This window comes from Euprymna scolopes, chromosome 27, assembly GCF_053919585.1.
Source record: "Euprymna scolopes isolate OS-2025 chromosome 27, ASM5391958v1, whole genome shotgun sequence".
Taxonomy (NCBI): Eukaryota; Metazoa; Mollusca; class Cephalopoda; order Sepiida; family Sepiolidae; genus Euprymna; species Euprymna scolopes.
This window is the reverse complement of record NC_136508.1, coordinates 32,309,755-32,337,300: the sequence shown is the minus strand read 5'-3', so window position 1 is coordinate 32,337,300 and position 27,546 is coordinate 32,309,755. Positions and strand designations below refer to the sequence as shown.

At 35.4% G+C, this 27,546-nt stretch overlaps 1 protein-coding gene across 1 annotated transcript in view; it reads right to left on the bottom strand.

The window, feature by feature from the left end:
* Window positions 1-27,546, bottom strand: part of LOC145248803 (uncharacterized) — a 2,668,808-nt gene that overhangs the window by 1,628,482 nt on the left and 1,012,780 nt on the right. The window contains exon 3 of the mRNA XM_080110455.1: window positions 21,070-21,177. Within this exon, the coding sequence (XP_079966581.1) occupies window positions 21,070-21,117 (48 nt within the window). The 5' untranslated portion in view covers window positions 21,118-21,177. The remainder of the gene's footprint in view (window positions 1-21,069; window positions 21,178-27,546) is intronic.

Sequence of the window (27,546 nt, the reverse complement as noted above, 5' to 3'; positions counted from 1 at the left end):
TCTGTGTATAAAGTGCTGGACGAAACAAATAGAGATTGAGTGACTGATGTGTTGACAGGAGAGAGAGAGAGAAAAAAAGCGAGAATAATGGGCGAGTGGTCGATTTGTCGAGGAACTCTCGTTTGAATATGTATGAGGCAACCAATTAGATTCACCCGGCGTATATTTGACAGACGTTTCCTTCTTGACGTGATCAAACACATCGCTACCAACGTTCCTAACGCCACCGTGTATTTCATCATTAGCAACAGCCGGCCCGGCTGTTTGTTCAAGAGGCGGGAGGAGGGTCACCCTAGCGGGTTAGGAGCAAACGTCATTTCATTTTTATTTTTCATACGTGTACTTGCATCTTTAGAGAATGCTTTGTCCGTCAGTAGCGTTGTCATTTGTTTTTTGTTTAACGAGTCATCGCTTATTAAGACCAATAAACCACTCGAGAACAAGAGTTAAAACTTTTTATAAGATGGACGGTGAGACTAATCCCTTCGGGATCGCAGATTATGGTAGGATCCGAACAGAAATTTGAATACCAAATAGGACATCTCAACAAAAATTTGTAAACATTAAACTTTAACAACCATGTCGTATGAGAAGCAGTCCCGTAGTGGTGCATTCCACAGATGGACGTTAGTTATAAATATCATTTTTAGTTGAACTTACAGGTCCCTTGAGGAATTTGCCCATCCATAAGTAATCTTAAGATTGAATAATTGTTTTGAGCAATGGCTCTTCAATTATGGATAATTATCAAGAAGTAATTAAATAGGTCCCGAATTATCAGCTAGGCTTCAATCCCTGTCCCATCGACAAAATGTTACATTCCTCTGCCTGTTCTACAAGTATTTTTATGGCAGGTGCTTCGACAAAACGTTGTACCCACTCGACGTAAATATCCCCGATAAACCAGACAAGCAGCAAAATCCCACCCCTACACAGTAGAGATCCCCAGCTGCCAGAAAGCCTTCTACTTTAATAGTTTCTTCCCTAGGACAGCTAGATTTGTAATTCCCTTCTGGGTTCCTGCTTCCCTGACTGTACTGACATGCAGAAGTTCAAGTGTAATGTAAACAGACATCTTGCTGCTCAACTTCCTACATAGTATCCCTGCAAATCATATCCAAAATAGTAGCCTACTACATCAAAGTTGCACTGTGCCTTGAAAAATGCAAAGAAGAAAAAAAGGAATTAGGATTCTCATTTCTTTCAGTATATTTATTTTTTACTCGCAGGGAGACACGACGGTGCCCGGGATTGGATCAGGATAAACACATATTTCACCTTCCCATATGTTTTTGTTATTGTAATCTGCGAAACCGATTAATTGCATACTCTAGTTGGGGACCCTCAGCGGCGCACCGGGAGAAAGCTTCACATTCCTATCCGAAACTTCTATAAGACATTATGATCTATATTGCACTGTTGTTAATTTTATGAACATATTTTTCAATTATAGTTTAAAATGCACAAGTCAAGTATCATAGTTCAATCGTGCTCTAAACAGAAAGAATCATTTCGAACGCGCTCCTGTCATATCAAAGAACATAGTGCATGCTTTATATGCCGGCTCTTACTGCTTGTGGTAATAAAATTTATCAAATCTGCTTGTGATGTAAGGCTGGATATGGTGTCAACTTTAGTCAAAATCGCCTGTTCTTATTTCATCGGATTTTTTTCGATCACCGATACTTCTGGAAGACATTCCGATACAAAACCTATCTAAGAACACTACCAGGCACAAAGCACACGTGTGAATTTTTTTAAAAATCGACCCGGCTGTTTAGGAGTCCATAATAAACGTACTCAGACCCCTTTTATGATAAATAGATTACCAACAAGTCTCCACTCATGAAGTTTCCAAAGGCCACTTGAGACAAATACTTTTAGGATAGAAATATATCGTCTCAACATAATTTAGTTAACGTTGGACACGAGAACGACCATGCTTAGCTAGATGGGAAGCAACCCTGTGATGTTGTGTGCAACAGACGAACATTAGTTAACAACGAGACTAAAAAAAAGAAAAAAATGTAAAAATTATAGATATTTGATTAGAATGAGTACTTTATGGCACAGCACAAAAGTAACTATGGTATTTTGTTTAACTTTAACTATGCATGGAAAAAATGCCATAATACTTAGTTCTCTGCATTTTATCATAATAAATGTCCATACAAAATTTCAATCAGATCTGACCAGTAGTTTCTATCAAAAAAGTGGAAAGGACAGACAAAAGACTCGGAGAAAAAAAATATAGTAAGCCGTATGAATGGATTCCTCGAAAAATTTGTTCGTCCATAGACCATGTTTAAGATTGAATTTGCATTGTTAAACGCGCAAATTGAATGGCTGCATCGTATTAGAGAGCCGTCCACGTATTACAAGAAAATTCTAGGTTTGTCATGTTTACGTTGGGTACATCATTTTTGTTTGTCTGTCACAATTTTGTTGGAAATAAACTTTTAGGTTTATTTACGGATTCCCTCAAGTATCTGTCTGTTCGGCGGTCACGTTTAATTTTTAATTAGCATCCTCAGCTTTAAAAGCGCAGAATGAATTGACGTAGGTTAGGTTTCAGTTTAAAATGGCAAAACGCATGAATGAGACGGATGCATCTTACAAACATCCGCTTTTTTTTTTGGCACACAACCATGGGGGTTTTTAACATCTCTCGCCAATCGCCTTCCGCATCGCAACACAACCATAATGCAACGCTTCCAACAAGTTCACAGAAGGAATGGCCGTATGCTAATGACGATGTTAGCTTGTTTGATGTTTTTTCTTCTTTTTGTTTGTTCGTAGTTAGTTTCATTGGCAATGGCGATATTTTGTTTGTCAACCACGAATAATCGTTTATTCTTAGATAAAAGAAACTGACCTTTCGTTGGCACTTCGGACGCATAGTTTTTCTGTTATATTTGTGCGACTGCATATAAATAAAACACACACAGTTTTCGCGTTAAAGATTATTTTTCTTTCTTAGTGCAAAAGTATTTGATGTCCCTCTTCTCTCATTATACACAGCCTCTTTTCCACGGATTATTCTTTTTATGTTTCTACTGATGCGGATTGTAATTCTCTAGTTCAGCGGATCTCAAGACTTTTTCTTTTTTTACATGGCGGCATAACATTGAGCTATTTAAATCTAGTAGCAAACCAATCACAAGAAATGAATATTTAACAATGCTGATTTATGGTTATTCTGATGGAAAATTCAAAATACCGACAAATCGTAACAAACTATTTATTATACATTTTATTTATTTGTTTTTGCTATTTAAACATCAATATAACGTAGGTAATAGGTATGTGTTTGTATTTATCTATTCAACAAACTTCGGTTATAACGATATAAAAGTCGTTTTCAGTGTATGACAACTTGTAACTTCCACTTATAACGTATTCAAGACACACTAGTAATCATTTTTCAGCACACCAATATGTCACAACACGGTGTTTGGAAATCACTGCTCTAGCTGCTATCTCTTGGCAATTATGGAATAAAGCCTTTTTATTGGCTACGCGTTAAATGCAATAAACTAGCAAAAATGATTATGATGCAACAATTTTGTGTTTTTGTAATACATTATTTTATTATTTCTATTTTTTTTTTAATCACGTTCGTCTCAAACACAGCATATCGCCACTTGGACATAAGGGGCTACTAATTTGGAACCATGTCTAAGAAAGATTAACAATATATTTGTTGGTTACATTTAAACTTCTGCATATCAGTACTACCAGGGAAGCAGGTAACAGGAAGGTAATTCCAAAGTTTAGCTGTTCGAGGGAAGACACTATTAAAGTAGAAATCTTTCTGGCATTTATGGATCTCAACAGTGAAGGGAGCGTGAGTTTGTAGCTAAGCGGATTAGTTGGAGATATGTACGTCGAAGGGGGCACAGTTACAAGTTCATCAGAGCACATCTCATTAATCTACTTTTAAAAAGGAATGCAACATTGCGGCGATGGGACAGGGGTTAGAGCCTAATTGACAAAGCGGGACCTATTAGATTGGAGACTATTTTTTGGACCTTATCCAAAAGTTAGAGACTAGTGGTAGATGCAGCGACCCACATGTGTCAACAATACTCAATGAATAGGCGAATGGTGGGCTTGTAGTGGTAGAAGATATTGTCAGGTGTGTAAGGAGGGAGCCTATTTTGCAGCATACTTCGCAATATCTTCAATGTATTGTTACAAATATCACACATATTTTGATTGAATAATAGAAGAATCTGATTTTATCATTCCATTCTATGTTGTCACCATATATTGAAAACCGAGGCATCAATATTGTCAATATATATCTGACAGCAGTTAAATTATTCAGAAGAGACTACACTATGACTAATTATAGATATCTCACAAAAATACAGATATTGCCTTAATATTTAATTATACTGCTGGTCATAGAATGAGGTATGAGCACTAATGGAATAATACTATTACTGTCTTACGATCTTTGTATAAAAAAGTCGTATCACCATCACCGAATCATATTAAGGACAATATCATTACATTATATTTTTTTTAAATTATACCCAATTAATGACTCGTGATATAATTTCAAACTATCTATTAAAATCAGCATGTGCTTAAATGAATAAAATTACTCCCCCATTTTTTCAATAACGTTAATATTATTGCTGCATTGTTTTCTATTGTCTGCTAAGCAAACTTGCACATCAAGTTTCGTTCCACATTCCGGCGAAAATTGGAAAACGTAGGAGACCGTTCAACATATCCAGATGTCACTCAGGAAATTTGGAAACTCTCTATATCCGGCGTAGCCAGGCAACATCTCTCGTTGCCAGAGACCTCGGGCGATTTCAAACTGTTTACTTAATGTCACATAGCAAAAGTTAAGAGCATAACCTTTTAACCACGCCTCGTCGTTAGTTAAACACGTTGGGCGTTGTCAGCCATGAGGGGAGGGGTTGACGAAGTTTAATACTAGTCTTATTTTCTTAGAAAATTGTTTGATTGTCTACGAGTGGGAGGAGTTTATCTAGCAAACGCTGATTGGAGTAAAATATATGGTGACGTTTGTTTGATGGAGAAATGATTAAAACCATTAAATAAATGGCCTTTAGCAACTTCCTTTCTGGACACGCGGGTCTAATTTGGAATAGATTATGATACATGATCACAAGTTAATTTATTTCACTCAATACGTTACCCTATCGACTATGTCCAACCCACCTGATAGACAAAACAAACCAGCCGCATTCCTACATCGTCGTTCGCTACAAGATGTGTTTGCATTCACCATCAAATTACCTCCATTCTTGTAATGTTTGCCATAACTATTCAGGAGAAAAAAGTAAAACGGTTTGGTCCCAAAAAGAAAATCATAACCACGAACAAATATGTACTCTATCTAGGCGATGTTTTATCGTTTTATCTCCTTTGCCCCTCTCTTTTTCTATTTATCTAACTTTTTGTCTATATTTATCCTTTTCTTTTCGATAGCCACTGATAGCCTTTTCTACCGCAGATACAGCATACAAGTCGGCTGTGCTTCGAAAAGTGAGAGTGACTATTATCACCGGATGACAATGTACATTTCATTGTTCATACTAGTTTATCTATAAAAATGAGAATGTGTGTGTGAGGACAAGTCTCAACCTATATACTCAACGATTTTTTTTATCTATAGACTTTAAATCGGTATATAGGGGTTTCAGAATGTGCAAAAACTATTTAATCGGCTTTTAGCCGGACGAAAGGCTACTAAATAGTCAAATTGTAAAAATTGGTACGTATGGGTCGTCGTATTTTTATCTGTTTTTAAACTGTTCCACAACTGCGCATGTGGGAATCGTTCACACGACAGTTTCCTTATGTTAAGATGCAGTAAGTTTTAAAACACTTTCAAAGATTGTAACACGCTGGCCTAATGGTTATCGTGCTGTACTCACCGTCTTTAGATTTTGATCTCAGCTGCATTTAAAAAAAAAAAAAAATTTACCTTTAATATCGAGCAACGCCTTGTATATCTGCTTGTTCTACTATAAAATTAGACCGGTTCATTTTAAAACAGCTGGCGTTATTTTCAAGAGTCAGAGAAAATGCAGAGTATTAGCACACGATAGAAACTTATTTTTTTAAGGCATACAACACGTTTAGATTGGATCTTGTATTAGCTACCGCTGTCAACGCATGTCGACTAACTGATGTAGATACAAATTAGGGTGCTTGGTTAACAGCCACACGCAATCTCTTCTTTCACGCGCTTTTCTCTACTTGCAAAATAATGTATTGCTGGGATGGATGTTTTTTTAAGAAAAAGGCGAAAGCTATACTAGATATGTTGAAGATATTTTTGTTTAAGATCAAACAATTTATGTATCTATAAAACTGACATTGTATGCGTGTGAGGACACGTCTGAAGCTATACACTCAACGAAGTTTTTATCTCCAAACTTGGGATTTTGTATATAAAGTATTCAGGCACGTAGAAAACTTTTTAATCGGTTTTCATCCGGAAAAAAAGGCTGCTAAGGGGTGAAAAGTTAATTGATACGTGGGTGGTCATCGGCTTTTTATCTGTATGTCATCTGTTTCACGAGGTTTGAAAACACTTTTTAAAGATCGTGGCAAGCAGGTCTAAGGGTTATAGTACTTGACTCACTTTCTTTAGGTTTTAGTTTCGATCTCATCTCGGGAATTTTTTTTACTTACATGAAGTGAACTGCTTAAAAAAACATAATACTCGCATGCACATGTCTCAGTTTCTTTCTTTTTTACTTATTTTTTAAAAGGAATTCAACGTTACATTTAATACTGACCAACGTCGGGTACATCCTCTAGTAATTAAATAATTGTTTTAATGTTTTTTATAAGAATTATAATGTTTTTTAAAAAAATTGTTCTTTATCGTTGTTTAAGGGTTGCCAACATCTATAGTATTTATGACATGATTACGTTGAGCTTAGTCACTACCCGATGAGTGAACATTTAGAAGTACCAGGCGCTGTATACAGGAAGTCGACTGCAAAAACCTAACATCTGCATTTCCCCTAACCGAGATATACATACGATGAGAACTGCTTGTGAATTTGATATTCCATAGACACTTCCTCCTCCCGAGAAGCCAATCGAACCCGCCAAGGATAAGGTGAAATCTTTTGTCTTATTTCGACTTTCTTTTTGACTATCTTTGTTTGGATAATCCCCTTTCTGTTTGTCGCTTTTCTGTTTCTATTTGTTAACCGTTTAATCCTTATCCTTGAGTGGCCTCTTGGCCTTGATAAGTGGTGATGCCTATATAAAAAAAGGAACAATGATGAAATCCAGATATGTTGTGACACTATTGCGAGTAGAGTTAACAAAATAAAAAATATGACTTTGTAAAAGGTATGTACATTAATGAAAATATAGTTACTGTGGAATAAAAAAAAATTCATATCGGATATTACCGTTGAAAACTGGGGAAGTCTTCATTGCTTGCCCATACAAAGTTGCTGAGAATCGATATCCCCATAGTACATAACATAGAAAAGTGTTTAAAACACATTAATTTGAAATGAAATAACTGATGAAAATTCCTTTTGTATTTTTCGAGGCTTCAATTTGTAAACCAGCCTGTTAGGGAAATATAATTTACGCAATGCGAAGAGAATTCCAGAACGGAAAAACATTGCAACTTGGCATCCCCAATTTAAGCGTTCGCTCTTCCTCTTCGCAAAGAAGCGAGAAACAAAATACGTTATAATAGAATTAGAAAACATTGTAACAAGGGAATTACGTTTACACATCCTAGAAAGTACTTGAAGATTGGGAAAACAACGTCCGAAACGATGTGTTAATGACTCCAAAAAGAGGCAAATAGTCAGATGCATTTCAGTGGAGGTAAAAAAACAATATTCCAATATCAGAAGTCCGGAGAATTCAACGGCCGAATGTTTTCTAAACGTTTGTGAAGCTGACAAAAATTAAGTATGCATGTGAGAGGGCCCTTATCTCTTCTATACAACCCTTTTCTCACGAATAAATCTTGCTAGTCTTTCGGTGTTCAATCCTATTTTACAACAATGGTACTTGAATGAACTTTAATAAATAGTCCCTCCTTATGACATTCACAGCAGGAACTCGTCTCTCGACTATAACTTATTTTCCTTTATACATCCGATTGCCTTGGTTCGCCCATGTATGGAGTACTGTTGTCATATTTGGGCTGGTGCATCTGCTAATAGTCTCTCGCTCTTAAACAAGGTTCAAAAGAGAGTTGCCAACCTGATAGATCCTGAACTGTCATCTAAGCTTCAACCACTGTCCCATCCACGAAATTTTGCATCCCTCTGCCTGTTCTACAAGTATTTTAATGGTGAATACTTCCACAAACTGCAAACACTTGTAGCCCCTCGACGTAAATACCCTCGACAAACCCGACAAGCAGCTAAATCCCACCCCGTCACAGTAGAGATCCCATGATGTAAGAGAGCTTTCTACTCAAGTAGTTTCTTCCCCAGAACTGATAAACTTTGGAATTCCCTTCCGGGTCCCTGCTTCCCCAACTGTACTGACATGCAGAAGTTCAAGTGTAACGTGAACAGCTATCTGGTTGCCCAACTCCATACATAGTACCCCTGTAGCTTAGGTCCCTGATAGTAGCCTCCTACAGCAAAGTGGTAATGTGCCTTGTTTGGAGTGAAAATGTAATAATAAAAAAAATTAAACAGAACTTATTTCAATGATCATCCCATCTATAGAACACCTTACCGCAAGATTGCTTCCCTGTGTGTTACATTAATAGCAATATAAACAAATAATGCCCATAAACCGTCCTCAAAAATCATTTTTCATTCCATTCATCATTTTTCAATCATCTCATAATATTCTTCATAACTTCACTATCAATCGTATTAACCCTTATATTTTAGTGACGTTTATACTTAATGCATGCTGACCCATCAGTTAACAAAGAAAAAATATGGCTCGAAACGTTGACACAAAACACGTATAAAAGATATCCAATCTGATTTTCTCGTAGTGTTAAGTTTTTTTTTATATTGTGACAACAGGTGTTGTTTATCTCTTCTGTAGTATACCTGATATGAGGTTTCTAAGGAATATACAAATTGAAGTGTGTATACCATGGTCAAGGGGGAGGATATACATCGGGTATTCTTAAATTGGCACCTGACACTGGCCAGGCTCAACAGCGCTTAATCGTTTACCGCCAAGTTTTACTTTGAAGTCGCCTTTCAGAAAGGAAATATTTCTTACTCTTATGGCTTGTCATCCCAACTAATCTTCAAAGTACAGATCTATTCATGGTTCAACAAATGAATGAGGGTTTATGTTTGTGCGTCAGTTGCACGTTGACTTCCATCACATTTGGGTTTATGATTAACAAAAATATTTATTGCTTAATAAAATTCTATCGGTAAACGACTAACCTTTTAATTTCATATAAGACGGCTTGTAATCTATTAGGATAATACTAGGCTATCTTCGTGCCTGTTTATCTCACACTGTTTTGATTTTTTTTTGTTGACACACGTATAAAATCAAAACAGAAGATTCTAACATCTCGACCACCATCTCTCGATCAAAAGGCAAAACAGTATTTAATGTTACGATCTCGAGTACTTATATATAATGTTAGAATGATAAAAAGACATGGAAATAAAGAAAATTTTAATCAAGAGTATTAAGAATTGGTAATATCATGTGATATTAGTCCTGGTCGGACAATACCGACTTTTTTCTGAACAAAGAACATTTTTAGAAAAATGCACGAAGCCAGTGGATGTGGGGATCTACAACTAATTCAACGTTTCGAAAAGTAGTCCGCAATAAATGTTACATACACGGTGGAACGAAAAGGTTGTGGCCGTAGAGAAAACACTACAGCTTTATTTTAAAACTCTTATTGAAACATTCAATTCGCACCACTTAATTATGTCGTAGAGTTGATATCTATTCAATGTAGCTGTCTTTAGCCTCAATCACCGCCTTGATACGAGTCGGAACTGGGAGTATGCTTTTTTTCCACAATCGCTGGCGCGAGCTCGGCGAATACTCGGCAGATGGCGGCGCTTTGATGTTGTGGGATGTCATATGGTGACGTTCACAACGTATGACCAAACAAAGTAGCCCAATGAGTTCAGGTCGAGGAGGAGGAGGCGGTTACAGAAGGTACAACGTCGTAGCGCTGCTTCTGAAGTCGCCACCTGATTGCACCAGTGAATCACCACACTCCTCAGCACATCCAGGTACATTTTGGATGTTGACTTTCAAGCCGACTTCGAAGATGTGAGGTGGCATGATATGACCCTTAGTAGAAACGACACCAAAGATCATAACTTTGGACACTGCCCTGTTATTTGTGGCAATGCAATTTTAAGGGTGCTGGCAATGGTCTTGTTGTCATAACTGATCAGTAAAGAGCACGAGTTGTACAGCGGATCATCTCTGATCTCACACGTTGAACACTGTTTCACTTTCAGGCATGAAAGAAGGTTCCTGTCGCTTTTGGGCGTGTACACAACTGGTTAACTAGTAGCTGGTCTGCAACAAATAAAAAAAAAAGAAAACGGAAATGGAATCATGTAGTCTTGTCTGTGGCGGTAATTTTATCCTTCCACACTGTAGATAGATTCTGCATAAGGAAACAGTAATATTTCATTCTTGGTAAAAATTATTGCTCATGGAAAGTGGAGGACTATATCTATAGCGGGCCGGACTCCTTGCCTAGGCCAATGCGACTCTCTCGCCGGATTGTCCTGCCTTCCATGAACTGCCTCATTCAGGATCACAATTAGAGTCGTATGCATTTTCCTGGATATACGTGGATCTAGGTCGTCTTATGCTCATGCGCCCGTATGATGGAGTCCGCAGCAATACATTTCTTACAAGCTCTTGCGTTCCCCTTTGGCAGTGGCTGGAAAATCGTAAACAATGTTCCTTTGGCAGTGGCTGGAAAATCGTAAACAATGTTCCTATCCACATTAACGTAAAGACCGACGTCATTTGCAAACTTTTCCCGCTAAGGGAGGACTAAAGGACAAAATAAAGAGGAGAAAGAATTACGAGTCTGTCAAAAGTATAGTAAAATACAATGTCAACTTTCTACTTTTCGTACATGGAATACTGACAGGCAGTCTCTGGTCGCATGCCTATCTTGTCATGGGAAGATGACATAAAACGCCAAACATTCTCAAATGGTTATTCAACTTCTACGAACCAGGCTCTACGTTGTTTGTTTTTTACAAGGTGGTCACCACTTATCAAGGCCCGGAAACCACTCAGTGATAAGGGTTATTGTAAATACAGTACGTTAGAGTGGATATTTAAAGTGTCTACTATAGGGGGCGGTTCATCAGGAATTTAAAGACATCCAAGTTGTAGTCAGGAGGGAAGCAGGGAGACAGAACAGTTCCACAGGCGTGCAGTTCTAAGAAAGAAGCTTTGTTCATGGAATCTACGTTTTGATTTAGGCACATATAAAGAGTGGGGAAAGTTTTTGACAGTGGATTCAGCTAGACGGGGGTTCTTCGTAAAAGATTGGCGAGGGGTGACTATAGATTGGAGTTCAGACGAGCACCTGCTATGGAAATAACGATAAAACAAAGATAGGCTTGCACTGTCTTTTCTGTGGGAGAGAGGTTGCAGAGAAGAGAAAAGAACATCCCCCACTAAGCCACAAAGTTTATTTTGTACTCTCTCAAGGCAGGATATGCTACTTTTAGCAGCTCCTGCCCAGATATGGCAACAGTATTCCCTCCTTCGGCGTACTTGGCTTTTATATAGATAGTAGTGAGATATCTTCTAGAGCGGTAGAAGGATCTCACCATCTTTCCAGCGACCTTGGCAACAGACTTGATGTACGTGTTCCATTTCAGATCAGGAGTGAATGTCAAGCCTAGAAGCTTGTCAAAACATGAAGCCTCTCTGAGACGAGAGCCATTCATTTCAATTGATGCCTGATGGGGATCAGAGCGTTGGTGATGTAAAGGTAGGAGTTTGGTTTTAGATGCATTAAAAGGTAACCAGCCACGTCTTCCCCCACTGAACCACTCGTTCGAGATCAGAGGAGAGAGAATCAGAGAAAGCTTTGTCATTTATAGCCTTTGATGTGTTTCCGTAGATGGTCGTGTCATCAGCATAGATGTCAACGAATAATTTAAGTATGTGTTTAGGGAGGTCATTGATGTAGATTAGGAAGAGATTTGGGCCCAGGATGGACACTTGAGGGACTCCCGCATTAATACTGCAGGCCTCTGATTTTTGTCCATCAACCACTACTCTCTTATGAGCCTATCAGAGAGAAATGATTTAATGATAGAGAGAATATTTCCAGTCATACCGTAGCTGGAGATCTTGTGAAGTAGGCCTTTATGCCATACCTTGTCGAAGGCCTATCGAACTTCGATAATTCAACGAGAACCGGAGTGCCAACTTGATTATGCTGTATGCTAATAAAGAGCATATATTTTTCATAATAATATATATATATATATATATATATATATATATATATATTATGCAACGAGACCTTCCTTTATGCGAAAATTCTCGTTCTCACTAAGCCGTATTCGTTGTTTAACTTGAAACGAAAACCATTTTCGTTTAATTTTATTTATATTTTACGAAAGAAAAAACAAACAAACAAAAAACACCAAAATCAAAAAAGAACGAATTACTTCAGACGATTACAAGAGTATCGAGTTCGCAAATATTCGCCTGTAATCAATTTTGCATTCGTTGTCAAATCTCCATTAAAATAAAAAAAAAATGGATAGACTTATTCTAAAATCATGAAAGAAATTTTTTTATTCCTGTTTAAATTCTAATGGACATTCAACACGCCACGTTAATAATTCAATAAATTTAAAGCCAAGCGAAAACTGTCGAATGCCACATAAGTGAAATGATAATGCAGAATTTCAATAAAGTCTGGATACATGGAATAATTTGAATATTTGGGACTTGTCATAACAACTGAAGTTACTATCAAAATTATGACAATTTGGGATCTGACCTGAATTACCTGATACTTTATCAGAATTAGTTGTAATTTACGTATATATCCAGAATTTACTGCAACCTGTACAGTAAATAATTACCTGATTTTCTTATGGATATTACTAATACTAATTTAGTATTTGCTTTGATAAAGTTCAAAACTGATTTTGAAACCTAGTAGGTAATACCCTTTTCTCTTCTCTGCAACCTCTTTCCCACAAAAGAGACGTTGCGAGCCCGTCTCTGCTCTATAATTATTTTCATTGCAAGTGCTCGTCTGAGCTCCAATCTATGATTCCCTCTTGCAAACTGGAACAAAAAAAACTCGACTAGCTACAACAACTATTCCCCCTCACTTTATCCTTGACTTAATCTTAACGTAGACTTCACGAAAAATGTTTTTTTAGAACTTCTCGCCTGTGGAACACTGTTCCACTTGCTTACTTCCTGGTCGATTACGATTAGGTAGCCTTCAAGTCCAACGTAAACAAGTTCTTGCTGAGCTGTCCTCTTAAAGAATCTAAATTCCACCTGTAACGTTGCCTAGGAACCAACACATAAACGAGACGAAGACAAATAATCGTAAATAACTTCAACTCTCTTGTTCTTTGTAGCAACAACCTTTAAGTTCATCATTGGTGTCACATACTTGATCTAGAACGTTGCCTCCTCTCTCTCACGAGATCTCGAACGTTATCTCGTCTCCCACGAGATTTTTGTCTTTCTTTTTTTATAGTCATTCCCCGCTCCATTTACGCTACATCTCATGTATTTACACCCGCGCAATGTAACATACCAAACCTATACCAGTAACGCTTACTACACTACCACCTTACATTCATTAACTCTTATCCTCAGGCCTTTATGAGTGATAACTCGATTGTAAAAACAAGACGATACTTTGCATCTACTTCTAATAATGCTACATCGCGCTTCTATTACTAATTGAAATTTAGCATGTCTGGAGACGAAACTATACGATTAGTTCTATTTACTAGTGTATTATATTTTAATGCTTAATTCAAGGTGATAGTGTATCTGTTCTGTTGGCAGCATACCGTCTTCTCATGAATCACATCATATTGGGGGTTAGTATATGTTCTTATGGTATGAGACAATCCTCCAGGACGGGTACTATAGTACACGTTCGATGAGCCATTAGACCCATGTTCGCGTCATAATACGACTCTCATAGGCCAGTAAAAAAACAAACAAACTTGTGTTGTATATAATACTAGCATTTCAGCCCGGCGTTGCCCGGGTATTTGGATGTGTATGTTGAGCAAAAAAAAAAAATGTGGTGGTAGGAAGGCAGACTCAAACCCTTACCGCAAAGGAGGAAAAGAACGGGGTAGAACCTAACGTTTATGCTGTTACGACCACCGCCAAACCGGAAGCGACATTTTTTAAAATTAAGGCCAGACAATCTAAAGTAGAGGATAACTTTAAAAAATAACGGCGAAAAAAGTGACCCCCTCCTGTAGAAAAGTGCCTAGTTGAAGGGGAAGATATTAATGTTTTTTAGCCAATTTTTCGATATTTTTCGTATGGAAGATCGGACTTTAAAACGATACTGATCTTGGTAAAATCCGTCGCCTCTATTGAAAATTTAAGGCAGACATGCAAACATACCAATACATAAATGTATGTATGTATATAACTAAAGATTTTCGACCTAAACTGATGAACAGTCTTGCCCTATCTCTGAATACCCTTTATATAAAATTTCAAATATTTAGACCAGAAATGGTCTAAGTAATTTGGAAGATACCGCAGAAGTCAACTTTTTTTTACTTTGACCCCTATTATAACCCCTTAAAATTTATTGTTTTGGGCTCAAATTTATTAAGTTAGATCTATGTCCAAGGAACCTATATCCAAAATTTCAAATACGTAGACCGAAAATTGTCGGAGGAGTTTGGTAGAGTTCTCAAAGGTCAAATCATTGAACTTTGACCCCTTAATCGCGAAATTTCTGGCCAAAAACAGATCACATCGATATTCCCAAATCTCAGTACCCTGTATATCAAATTTCAAATATGTAGACAAAAAATTGACAGAGTTATTGCGTAGGGAAATGTACACAGACACGTTCACACACACACACACACACATATATATATATATATACATACATTTGATGAATTAAAATTTTAAAGGACAAAAAAGGGATTTGCTTACTCATAGTTTACATGAATAAATTTGGCGTGACATAATTAACTTTGGGCTCTATATGCTGGGTTTGAGTTCTACGTGAGCTATTGCATCACTTTTACTAATAACACTGAATAGGTTTGGAATCAGCCTATCCTTCCCCCAAACATGAATTTATTACTAGAGGCGACTAAACTCTAAAACATTGATTGTGAAACAAATATAAAAGAAGGAAAACTCTGAAAGTACACCAGTTATTCCCTGTATTGTTTTCAGTTGCCCTGGACTTTTTTTACAATTAGAATCAATCAATGTTTATTCAGAAAAGTCGCAAATAGAGATTGTGCAACCCTTGCTTTATCAAATATATATCATTGTCAAGGGATGATGACAAATATTACAACACTCTCAAATTGTTATCCTTTGCTGTTCGAGACTAAGAAGGTGCCTTTTTATTTATACGTACACGTTTTTAGCAGGTTTCTTTTTCTACATAGAATGCTTCTAGTCTTTAAACATTTTTTCTTACGTATTTTGGGCCGTTTAAACGAATGTTGTAGGGGAGGGAAAAAGAAAACTCGATTTGAAACGATAGTCATTCTTTAAAAATTAGTTTCAGTTTCTAAAAACGTAACTATATAGTTTCACTCCAGCCTAAAATAGATTGCGTTTTCAAGATGCTGCAACTGTGGATATTTTCTTGTGTATAAATGACTAAAATATTCTTTTGTTGATAAATTATATATGCTACAAGAATGTCAAAGTTTTTCAAAAGACAAATTCACATACGATATGCTACGGCGTTGTATTTTACGAAAATATACATTTTGTTTCAGTTTGAAAAGGACATCCACCTGTCTGAAAGCATTGTAACTGAAGAAATGACAACAGTGTAATGACAAATAGGAATACAACTTTATTTTTTAAAATAAATATATTTTATCTAGCATTTAAATTTTCCACTACTATAAGTGTTTTCGTCAGTAAATATAAACTTTCTCACACACACACACACACACACACACACACACACACACACATATTAGCATGCCGCTCGGCAGTGCCCGGCCATAAAATATGCTTAAATATGATATTCTGATTAATGCAGATTTCGTATTTATTATATTATATTGGATATAATATGTAATAATGAATTAAACAGTTTTAAAAATTGACTTGCGCGCCACAACTGAGAACTGAAACCAAAACGTTTAGCTTACAATTTACTTTTTCCTTTGACGTTAATATTGTGCAATGAAGACATGTTTGCTGGAAGACTAAATATTAAAACAAAAACCAATAGCTATTACGTTACGCATGTATATTCGTTATGCCGTTGTTCGACCTTCACCTGCCAAATTCATTTTCTTTTATTGTCACACTTTTTGCACCAATTTTCCCAGTCTAAAACTTAAATATAAAGTTTTGCATGGGTTCGAATACCCTATATATTAAGTTTCATGTCTGTAGATCGAAATTTGGAAGGCAACATTTTTAAACAAATATATATACGCATATATATATATATATATATATATATATATATATATATATATATATAGAAAGGGGGTTGTGTTTACTATAACCCTTTTACGCAAATATTATGCAAGTATAAATCGTGTAGAATATTAGCATGGATATAATTACACATAAGAGTTAACTAAAGGCGATCATTCAATAAAAAAAACTAATCGGGAATTAATTGAAATTGATGTTTAAAAGAATATTCAAATAATCTAGATCTTTTTTAGATGAATGCAATTCGACGATCCATATATAACAAAGTTATATTTTGTTTTTAAATAAATAGAAAAAAGTGTTTTTAATATGAATGTCAATACATAACCCTATTCAAAGGAGTATGTGTGTGTGTGTGTGTGTGTGTGTGTGTGTGTGTGTGTGGCATATTATTATAAACGCATGCGAAAAATATAAATGGTTCGCATTTCCTGATGAGGACTCTTATAGGAATCGAAAATGTGGATTATGAATAAATCTTTATTTGTTAAAAAGTATGTGCATTCTGATCAATTTATGAACTGATCTTATGATATATTTCAGGTTATTGCTTCATAAACATGATGTTAAAGACGCATTATATACAAGACAATGCTATAGCTAACGATCGAATGCTTTCCAGTTTTTTAAATTTGGGACTTTTATTAAATATTTTTAGAAAGGAAGAAGTTGCTTCTATCGAGGACCGGTATTGACCCGATTATTTCTCATCGCGTTTTATGGAACAAATTGGCAATGGTCGAAGCTGTTTACTATTTGAAACCGTGAAAAAAACAAAACAAAAAAAAACAAGAAACAAAAACAAGAAGAAAACTTCAAAATACAGACGACACTGAAGTATACATCTTTTTTTAATTACATATTCACCCCAAACAAGGTACATTGCCACTTTGGTGTAGGAGGCTACTATCAGGGATATAAGCTACTGGAGTACTATGTAGGGAGTTGGGCAAGATGTCGTTCATATTACACTTGAACTTCTGCATGTCAGTACAGGTTGGGAAGCAGGAATCCGGGACTGAGAAAGAAACTACTGGAGTAGAAAGCTCTCTTACATCTAGGGATCTCTACTGTGAAGAGGTGTGATTTAACTGCTTATCGGTGTTGTCGGGGGTATTTACGTCGAGGGGGGTACGAGTGTTTGCAGTTCGTCGGAGCATTCACCGTTAAATTACTTATAGAACAGGAAGAGAGATGCTACATTTTGTCGATGGGACAGAGGCCGAAGCTTAGATGACAGTTTAGGACCTTCAGGTTGGCAACTCTCTTTTGAACCTTGTCTAGGAGCGAGAGACTAGTAGCAGATGCACCAGCCCAAATATGACAACAATAATCCATACATGAGCGAATGATGGCCTTATAGAGGTACAGGGTACTTTCGGGTATGAGTAGCTTTCTAGCATGGTAGAGAGAACCTACCGTCTTCGCAGTGGTCCTGGCAATGCTCTTAATGTAATTGTTCCAACTCATGTTTCCCGTGAAGGTTAGGCCGAGGAGTTTAAAAGATGTACTTTCAGATAAAGAGTCTTTGGCCATTGCTATTGGTGGTAGAGGAGGTTTATTGTAATTATTGAAGGAAACGAGTTTAGTCTTGGCAGCATTGAAGGTGATCATCAATTTTTATCCCCATTCCACTACATATTGGAGGACATCCACTAGTGTTTCTGCAAAGACGGTAAGGTTAAGTTAAAGCATATTTACGAACTCCGCCTAATAAATAAAATTAATTTGCATACATATTTGAGAATTTTTAAAATCCATCTGAATTGCGGAGGAGGGAGTGTAGTATTTTTTTTCATAGAAATTGCGCCAGTATAGCATTACGTCAGTTGAAGAAATGTCCTAATAAAGTATAGCCCTTCAAGGTCAAAAACTATTTTATATGACTGAGTGTGAACTCAGAAACCGATTATTTCGTCTTTGTTAGAAACCTGCGAGAAGAAAATAACAAAATATGCGAAGCGAGAGTTACGAAACTAATAAGGGTAAACCGAAGATGAACTTTGTCTTCTCCTTAAAGGGAATACCAATAATTTATCCAATTCACAAGCGGTAACAAGTCGAATGTATATCATTGTCAAGGGATGATGACAAATATTACCAAATGCTAACTGGTATTGGCCAGGCTCTATGTCGCTTAACTTTAATGGTTAACCAGAATAGACGTTTTAAACGTAGGGATGCATTATGCTAATAAAGAGTATATCGTCGTAAAAATGCATATATTGCGTTTATTTCGTTTATATGAGGCCACTTGATATAACGATCTAATAAAAAAGCTCCTCTTCAAGGTCAAAGAAAAAATTATATCTCTTTTGTCAGAAGCGACTCTCAAGGAATGTGAGGACTAATAAGGAAGCTCAAGCTAACCTAAAGTCAAAGAAATGGTACTGTTAATGTTAATACCAATTTTCTCTTCAGATACGTCTCGGCCATTTTGTTCTGTTTTGTAAACCATTATCGAAATTATTTGATTCGATACGGTGATCTTTTTTAGGAGCACCAGAAAAAGAAAAACAAACAAAAACACACACACACACACACACACACACACACACACACACACACACACACACACACACACACAAAAAAAACAAATGGTGTAAAAAAAATACGATGTAAATGCACTGGTTGACCACCAGAAAGATTATTTATAAAATTTGTTTAATAAGGTTTGTGTTTGTTTTCGGTGCATTCAAGTCTGTTGCGAATGAATATCACATTTAAAAAAATCTCGCTGACAAAAATTGTTTACAATATAAACATTTTCATTATCCTCATATTGATTCTAATAGTTTTCTCTGGCAGCCACTTTTACGAACGTAGTTTTTAACGGTAATAGGTAGTTTCTAAGTATGCACAGTAACAGCTGCGGGTCAGTTTTTACTGCAGACAACAATTGTGTTTCAAAATTTTTAACTACAACATTTTTATAAAAAATGCAAAAATAAAAGAACAAATGCACACATTTTATCCTTCATTATAACTTTAAAATATTTTTTCAAATTTTAAACAAAAAAAGATCACTTTTTTAAAAACATTTTTACGACTTTTTTATCCAAATAAAAAATCCATTTTCCCATCTTAGTAAAAAAACCCAGCTTTTTACCATAATTAAAAGTTTAACATTTTTTGTAAAATTTATTAAAAAAAAAGAAAATATTCACATTTTTTTGTCCATTTTTATAAAAAATTCTTCACATATGTTATTAACATTTACTTTGTTTTGTATAAAAAAATCCTTTGCAAAAGCTTTGAGTATTAATCTTCAAAGTTTTATCCGCGAATAATTATATCAACTACGTGCCAAGAAAATATGGCAGCCATTGAAAAGAAATATTACAGAAAACATTGGATAATGAAAATATTAATATTGTAAATGGTTCTTGTCAGCGAGAATTCCAAATGTGATATTCGTTCGCAACAGACCGGAATACACCTGATACAAACTCAATAAACCCTAATCTGTCAATGTTTATGTTGACTCTTTGGATACGGCTTCCTTTTAACTAGAACCATTTATCAGACAAAAATACATCCATTTTCTCTTCCAGCCTTTGTTCATTATTGTGTAAAAATGTGACATTTAATTTATGAAGATGTAGGAAATGTGCTTGTCCAATTAATGATCATTTAATATGTATTGAGTTCTTTGTGAACAACAGTCTACAGGAGTTGGAAATTTTGGGTCCATTTTTCTATCTGGGTGATATGACTTAGGCGCCAGTGACGAATATAAAGTAAGTTTAGACTTGCATGTACAAACTCTGAAGATGTAGTGTGCATCTTGACAATAGATCTTGACAATAGATCTTGACAATAGATCTGACTGTGATATTGAAGCTGAAGGTGCCAAGATTGGAGTTAGCTCTGCATTTCAACTTCCTGTGGTCTTGTTGGATGAACAGATGTATGTTGATCCATCTCTGTTGGTCAACTGACCGAGGAAGCTGACTACAATATAGTTGTCTTCAAGTCTAACGTAAACAAGTTTTTGATGAGCCGTTCCATATAAGTTAACAAATTTACCAAATTTCCATTACTAACTATTACTATATTGTCCAATTTCTACTGTACACTCTTTAACCCTTATCTTCGAGTGGCCTCTTGGCCTTGATAAGTGGTGATGCCTATGTAAAAAAAAGAAGCAAATTTTAAAGAATTCTTCCGGTAGTCAACCAGCGCACTTTCACAAAAAATACAAACTAGATTACGGGTGCTGAAAAAAATAACGATTACTACTACTGCTAAGCATTTCTGAATTACAAAATCTAAGCAAATTTAAGCGATTTAATTCTTACATAAATATCGTAATTAAACGTCGTCTTAATTGCACGAATACATTATCAAAAGAAAATACAAAAAATAATGACAAATGCAACGCACAGACAACAAATAAAAAATATAGAGAGATTTTCTTACTGGACGTGTAGTCGGAGATGTCTTGTATTCTTGGCGAGGTGATGTCATAGAGGCGTGACGTCACTTGACGATCTCATAGAGGTGTGACGTCATTTGACTGGCACTTACCTACAAAAATGAAAAAATAAATAGAATTTAGCAGAAATTAACATACCTATAAATGCAATATTCTCTCACAAAGACGAAAAATAAAAAAATAAATTAAAAAAAAACAATGTAGAAATTATGAATGTGTGATCCTTATGTGGTCGGTGTGTTATTAAATAATTGCGAAAAATAGAGAATTGCGCTCTAATAAGTCATGTCAAATCTTTATTTCTTTTCTGGGCGGCAAGAAATCAAAATCGACTGTGTAGTGACAAATTGTAATTATGAATAAAAAAAATCAATTTGAAAAATATCTTAAAAACACGATATGCATATACATTTTTTGACCTATCAACCCTTATGGATTATTTTAAGTCAATTATTTTTTGTTGCGATGGTTTATGTTTCTTGATTCAAATCTTCTGATATATTTTTAGCTCTTTTAGGAATATAAAAAAAGTCTATATTAGTATATTCAAATAGATTTTTCATGTTTTTTGAAGAAAAACATTCCATAGGGATGTATTTGACTGTGATAATTGTTTGGCATTTGCTCTATTTTGGTTGTAATTTTTTGTTCAAAATAAAGGAGTCTGTCAGATTTTTGTATCCTATGCGAAGCCGGGATAGAATAATGTTCTTTCCCGGATTTTGTGAGGGCAGGGATATATTTATCTATTTTGAGTTTTATTTGAAATACTTTGTTTTTTGATGTTGTTCCATTTTTGTTGCCATTTATTTATTTATTTTTTTTTTCGTTCGAGAACTGCATATGGAATGTTGAGTTTTCGGGCGTTAATTTGAGAGCAGATTTGGCTGCTTTGTTAGCTCCTTCATTGCACTTTTCTCCTATGTGACTAGTGGTCCAGCACAAAAGAAATTCTTTATTGTTGGACATAATGTTTAGTTTGCGTAGAAGTTTTACGATGAGGGGATTTTCAATTGTTTTTGTAGAAATGTTAATACATGTGAAAAGTTTTAGATATAAAAACGCATTGTGATTGGGCTTATAAGATGCTCATAGATGAGTCAGTTGGGTTGTCTCCCTTGTATGTGTTACGATAACGGGGATTGCACATGGTAAATCTAATTGCTAACTCCTTAAAAATCGAGTGGGTTATGTCTATAATTAGAGAAAAGAAACTGTGTGCAAGTTCGTTCCTATGGACTCCATTACGGCTGGGCAAATTTTTATGAAATTTTACACATATATACTTTATATATCTGGTAGTGGTATTATAGAAGAGTTTTGTATCGAAATGTCTTCGATAAGTTTAATAGTAAAAAAAATCTGATGAATGAAGGAACAGACGATTTCTATTAAAGTTAACGCCTTATACAGCCTAATGCCACAAGTGCATGTGATAAGTTTTCTTACTATACAAGGTCAAAGGCCCGACATATAAAGCCGATAGGTAATTAGTATAACAGGTGCACGTTTGAAATGAATGTTCCTTTGTATTTTAAACTTTAATCCAAGCAATTATAAATTAAAAATATATATAAAATCAACGTAAAGTTCTCTACAGTGCATTGTAGACTACAATGTATTATAAACTAAGTCACTGCGAGAAAGCAGATGATGCTTCCTTCCAGTGTACATCGATTGGTCACCAACTAGAGCAGGCAATCAATTGATTTGATTAAAAAATAGGTGGGTTCATCACTTCTGATGACAATAAAAACATGGCAGTAACACATGTTCGTTAAGCGTCATTCAATCCCCGGCAGCGTCGGATCTCCCTCCTAGTCTTATATAAACTCAAATGTTCAAGCTTACCCCTTTTTTACTGATACTTTGTTTGTTACATTCATCTCCTTCCCCGCTTTCAATAAGGTGACACATTGCTTGATTTGCTAGAGGCATGCTTTTTGTCATTTCTCGAATTCGCGGGTTAAATAAAGATTCCGGGACATGCAAGAACAAATTAATTTACACTTTTTTTTTTAAACTCACGTTCACCCCTAACAATATATATCGTCACTTGGACGTATGGGGTTAATAATTGGGACCAGGCCCAGGAACGATTTACAAGATGTTTGTTTACGTTACATTTAAATATTTGAACATCAGTACAGTCAGAGAAGCAGGTAGCAGGAAAGAAAATCCAAAATCTAGCTGTTCGAGGTAAAGTATCAAAGTAGAAAGCTTTATGGTACTTAAGGACCCCAACTGTTAAAGGGTGTGACTTTCTTTTGCTAAGCGCGTTTGACGGTGATACGTACGTCGACGGGGCATAAGTACAACGAGTTCATCAGAGCGCATACCATTAAAATACTTATAAAACATGCACAGGGATGCAACATCGCGGCGATGAGAAATGGTTTGGAACTTACTTGACAAAGTGGAGTCTATTAGATCACAGACTCTTTTTTGGACCCTTTTCAAAAAAGGAGAGACTAGTGGTAGATGCACCAGCCAGATGTGGCAACAATACTCCATGTATGGGCGAAAGATGGCCTTGTAGAGGAACAAGATACTCTCAGGTGAGTAGTAGTCTAACAAGATAGAGGGAATTCACCTTCTTTGCCGCAGCCTTTGCAATGTCCTCAATGTATATGTTCTAGTTCATAATGCTGGTGAATGTTTAGCCGGGGTGTTTGAAGGAGGAATTCCCAGGTCAGGTGTCATTTGTCATGGCTATCGTGGTCGGAGAGGTGTCTTGTAATTGTTTTAAAGGAGCAGCTTAGTCTTACTGATATTAAATGTTACCATCCATTTACAGCCCCATTCAACTATACCGTTTGGAGGTCATTTTCTAATGATTCTGCCATTGCCGTTGATTTGTGAGGCAAGTGTTACGCAATCTCCTATCCCACTTATCCTTGATAAGTAAGAAAACAAATAGACAAAAATGTTCAAAATAGAATTTCAAAAAGTCACTGAGAACACCATATAAGAAGTCGTTATTTCTCAAAAAAACAACAACAACAAAAAAACAACAAAAAACAAACAAAAACCAAAAAAACAAGCCGGTGAAGTTCAAAATGAAAACGTGACAATTCTAATTAAGGGAGACCAAAATTAGCATCACGTGATAGATTGTATTTACACAACTCATCTAAAACTTTTCAATTCTCCATTGCCTTTTCATTTTATTATCATCCAGTACTTTACCAATCAATAAAGATGAAGAATCGAAAGTGTTAGTGATACGTTGGAACATTCATTATTTCTGATTTTGACACAAAAAATTAGAATCATTCGATAAATTAAAAATATACTCAAGCAAAACATGTTATGTGTATGTATTCACGCATATATACACATACATAGAAACATATATACAAGCACACACATACACATACCATCGCATATATATATACACACAAAAACATACACGCATACATACACAAACATATATACAACACATATATACATACTTACGCAAACTCATGCATAACACGTACATACACATAATACACAAACACATACATATATAACTCGTACATACATACATACACAGACATACATACACAGACATGTATATACATATTTTGAGAGATATATACATGCACCAACATATATATATATATATATATATATATATATATATATATACACACACAAACACACATGCATACACACGCACACATACATATATAATGCAAGAAATCTTAATTCTAAGTGGAAATTTCCCTATTTCATGCTCCAGTGAAATAGTTTCTGGTCATCTATTTTGTGCATTGTTCTGGTACACTACCGTTAGAAACCGAACCATTGTTGTAGATTAGTGTTTGATAAACATCATTGTATGGAGAAGTTTTTATTCTGGAAAAAGGAATTCGTCTGGAAATTGGAGATTAATTTATGGAGATTTGTGGAGATTCTTGAAAACAATGGTAATGTCTTTTTAAGAATAAACATCGCCAAACAATACACCTACACTTTTATATATTTGTTTTCGTTATATATGTTGGCCAAATATTGTCTCTCAAACTGCGAGTGAATTGCATAAAATTCCGTATGAATTACCTTTAGGTTATCAGATGTTTCCTAAGAGAAAAAAAAAAACTAGAAACACTGTTTTACAATTATGGATCAGAACCATATCAGGTTAACTATGAAAGGCGCATGGATTGTGGAGTATCAGTTTTTTGTAGAAGAGCCCTGCCATTAATAGAGTTTTTTGTCATACACAAGTTTTCATGCGTAGTGCGTGTACACGTATTTCATATATTTATAACTAGCTGGCAACCCGGCGTTTCCCTGGTCGTACAATATGCTTAAACATGATACTTTAATTTATGCAGCTTGTATACGTATTATTATAAAATCAATCCTCTATTGATTATTATATATTACGCGGAATAATTTGCAGGGTGGACTAATTCGGAAAAAAAATAATAATGATAATGTCGTCCATCAACTTTCGTCTGTGTTTGTTTACAATATCACGTTAGTATATATATATTGGCTTGGCGATGAATGCCTACAACAAGTCACTGCTGATTAATGTTTAGTTTGAATATAATAAAACGAAAAAAAGATTTGGAGCGATATTCTATAGTCCTTCTTTTATGGTAAATTTAATTCATTAAGAAAAATAAAATAAAACGGTAAGGTACACCCGAGATTGAACAGGGGATCATTCTATATGTAGTCGAGTGCACTATTACTAAGCTATATCTCCAGATTATACTAAATGTTTTTTTTTTTAAGAGAAATGGTTTGTTGAAATTTGATTATTTCCCTTGGCCGGTGTAACGTAAAATATTTCCCTTTAAAAATTGTTCTATTTTGTCTATAACAGAGAAAAGGTATTTTTAAGATCGGATTTTTTTTCGATTTTCAATAGTTATCGAATGGAGTTCTGTACAAAACATGTCTAAGAACATTGCCAGACACAAATTAGCTTTGTGCGAAATTAGCAAAAGATAGGTGCACCCGTTTCGAAAACTATTAAGGAACTCACACGCACATAAATACAAAGTGACTTTTATATAATTGGGATTACTGTCGAGATATGCGAACGGTAAGGTATTAACTCCTTGCGTTGAAATCAATGACAATTTTTTCTCGTCTTAGAAAATGCAAGGAAAAAAAACCTATCGAAGAATGGTAAACAGCAATATACGGAAGGATCTTTTTACCGCAAATACTAAATAACGTAGATGTAGTCAATCCACATCAGTAATTCAATGTTTTCTTTATTATATTACAGGTCCATAAAATTATTGACGAAGCTTTTCTATAATAGATTGTGAATTTATCACTTGAGCTTAACATTAACCAACTACTAAGAAATATTTTAATCATGGAAAATCGCAAAATTGCATTAAATTTCGTATATTAAGACATCGATATCTCAGACTACTTATTATTTCTAATGATGACACATTATATCCTAAACTGAGCTGTATTTGTTTTAAAGAGCGCTCATAATGTGAATGACATCGAATTGAAGATAGCAATTATGGATTTTATTTTCGATATTTTAGATCAAGGTTGATAATTTGTATTTGGACGAGGATTCTCATCTTGGTGTTTATTTTCGCAACGTTTTGACTTATGTTAATTTTTCACGTAACGGCGTGTGTGTATAAACCCTTTAACACCCGTGTCAATGTCATCGCCGTGAACAAAGTTTCTTGCTTGTCAGCAAATACAAAACGCCTACGTTGATGTTGATTAGTTTAAAATAGATTGATTTAAAAAGAACGGCAATCACGGAAAATATCAGAGGGACGAGCTACTTGTATACGCTTGAGAAGGGAAGAGGGGATCAGCGAGGTTGCTTCTCACTGCGCTCATACACGTTTTTTTACATGGAAGTCTTGCTACCCAAAAGGACAGTAAATAGTCCCTCCACTGAAATCACATGGTTTCGAGATTTCTCGTCTGGGGGTCACCTCTCACCCTTAGGTATCACTGAAACTTGTCTATTCAAAACTGACTTTCGCTAGGTGACAAGTCGCACAAAAGATGTGAATACAATAAGAGGTTACCAGGATGCGTAAGAATTCAAATTAAACTAATTTAATGCTCAAATAAGGATAAAAATGCCCTCAAAATTATATACACTTTTGTATTCATAATATTTATTTAGTTCTGATTAAATATGTAAGAAAATACACATTAAAGAAAAAATATAAAGATTTAAAATTCAGACTGTTAAAAAATTTTTTTTTGTTCATCTGCGCTTGAAACAAACGAGCAAATATAAATCAAGCTGAGATAACGACTTGCAATTGTTTTTGGTTTAGCTTTTTTTTAAGAGAACGTTCATTTCAAAACAATGCCATTTGTAACATTACTTATGCCGTTTTTCTCCTTTCGTTGCAACATTTATTTATTGTAAACAGTATTTAGCGCGGAAGAAAGCCTCGTAAAATGGCGATTGTTTTCAACTAGAGTTGAATAAATGAGAGATAATATTTTACGATGTC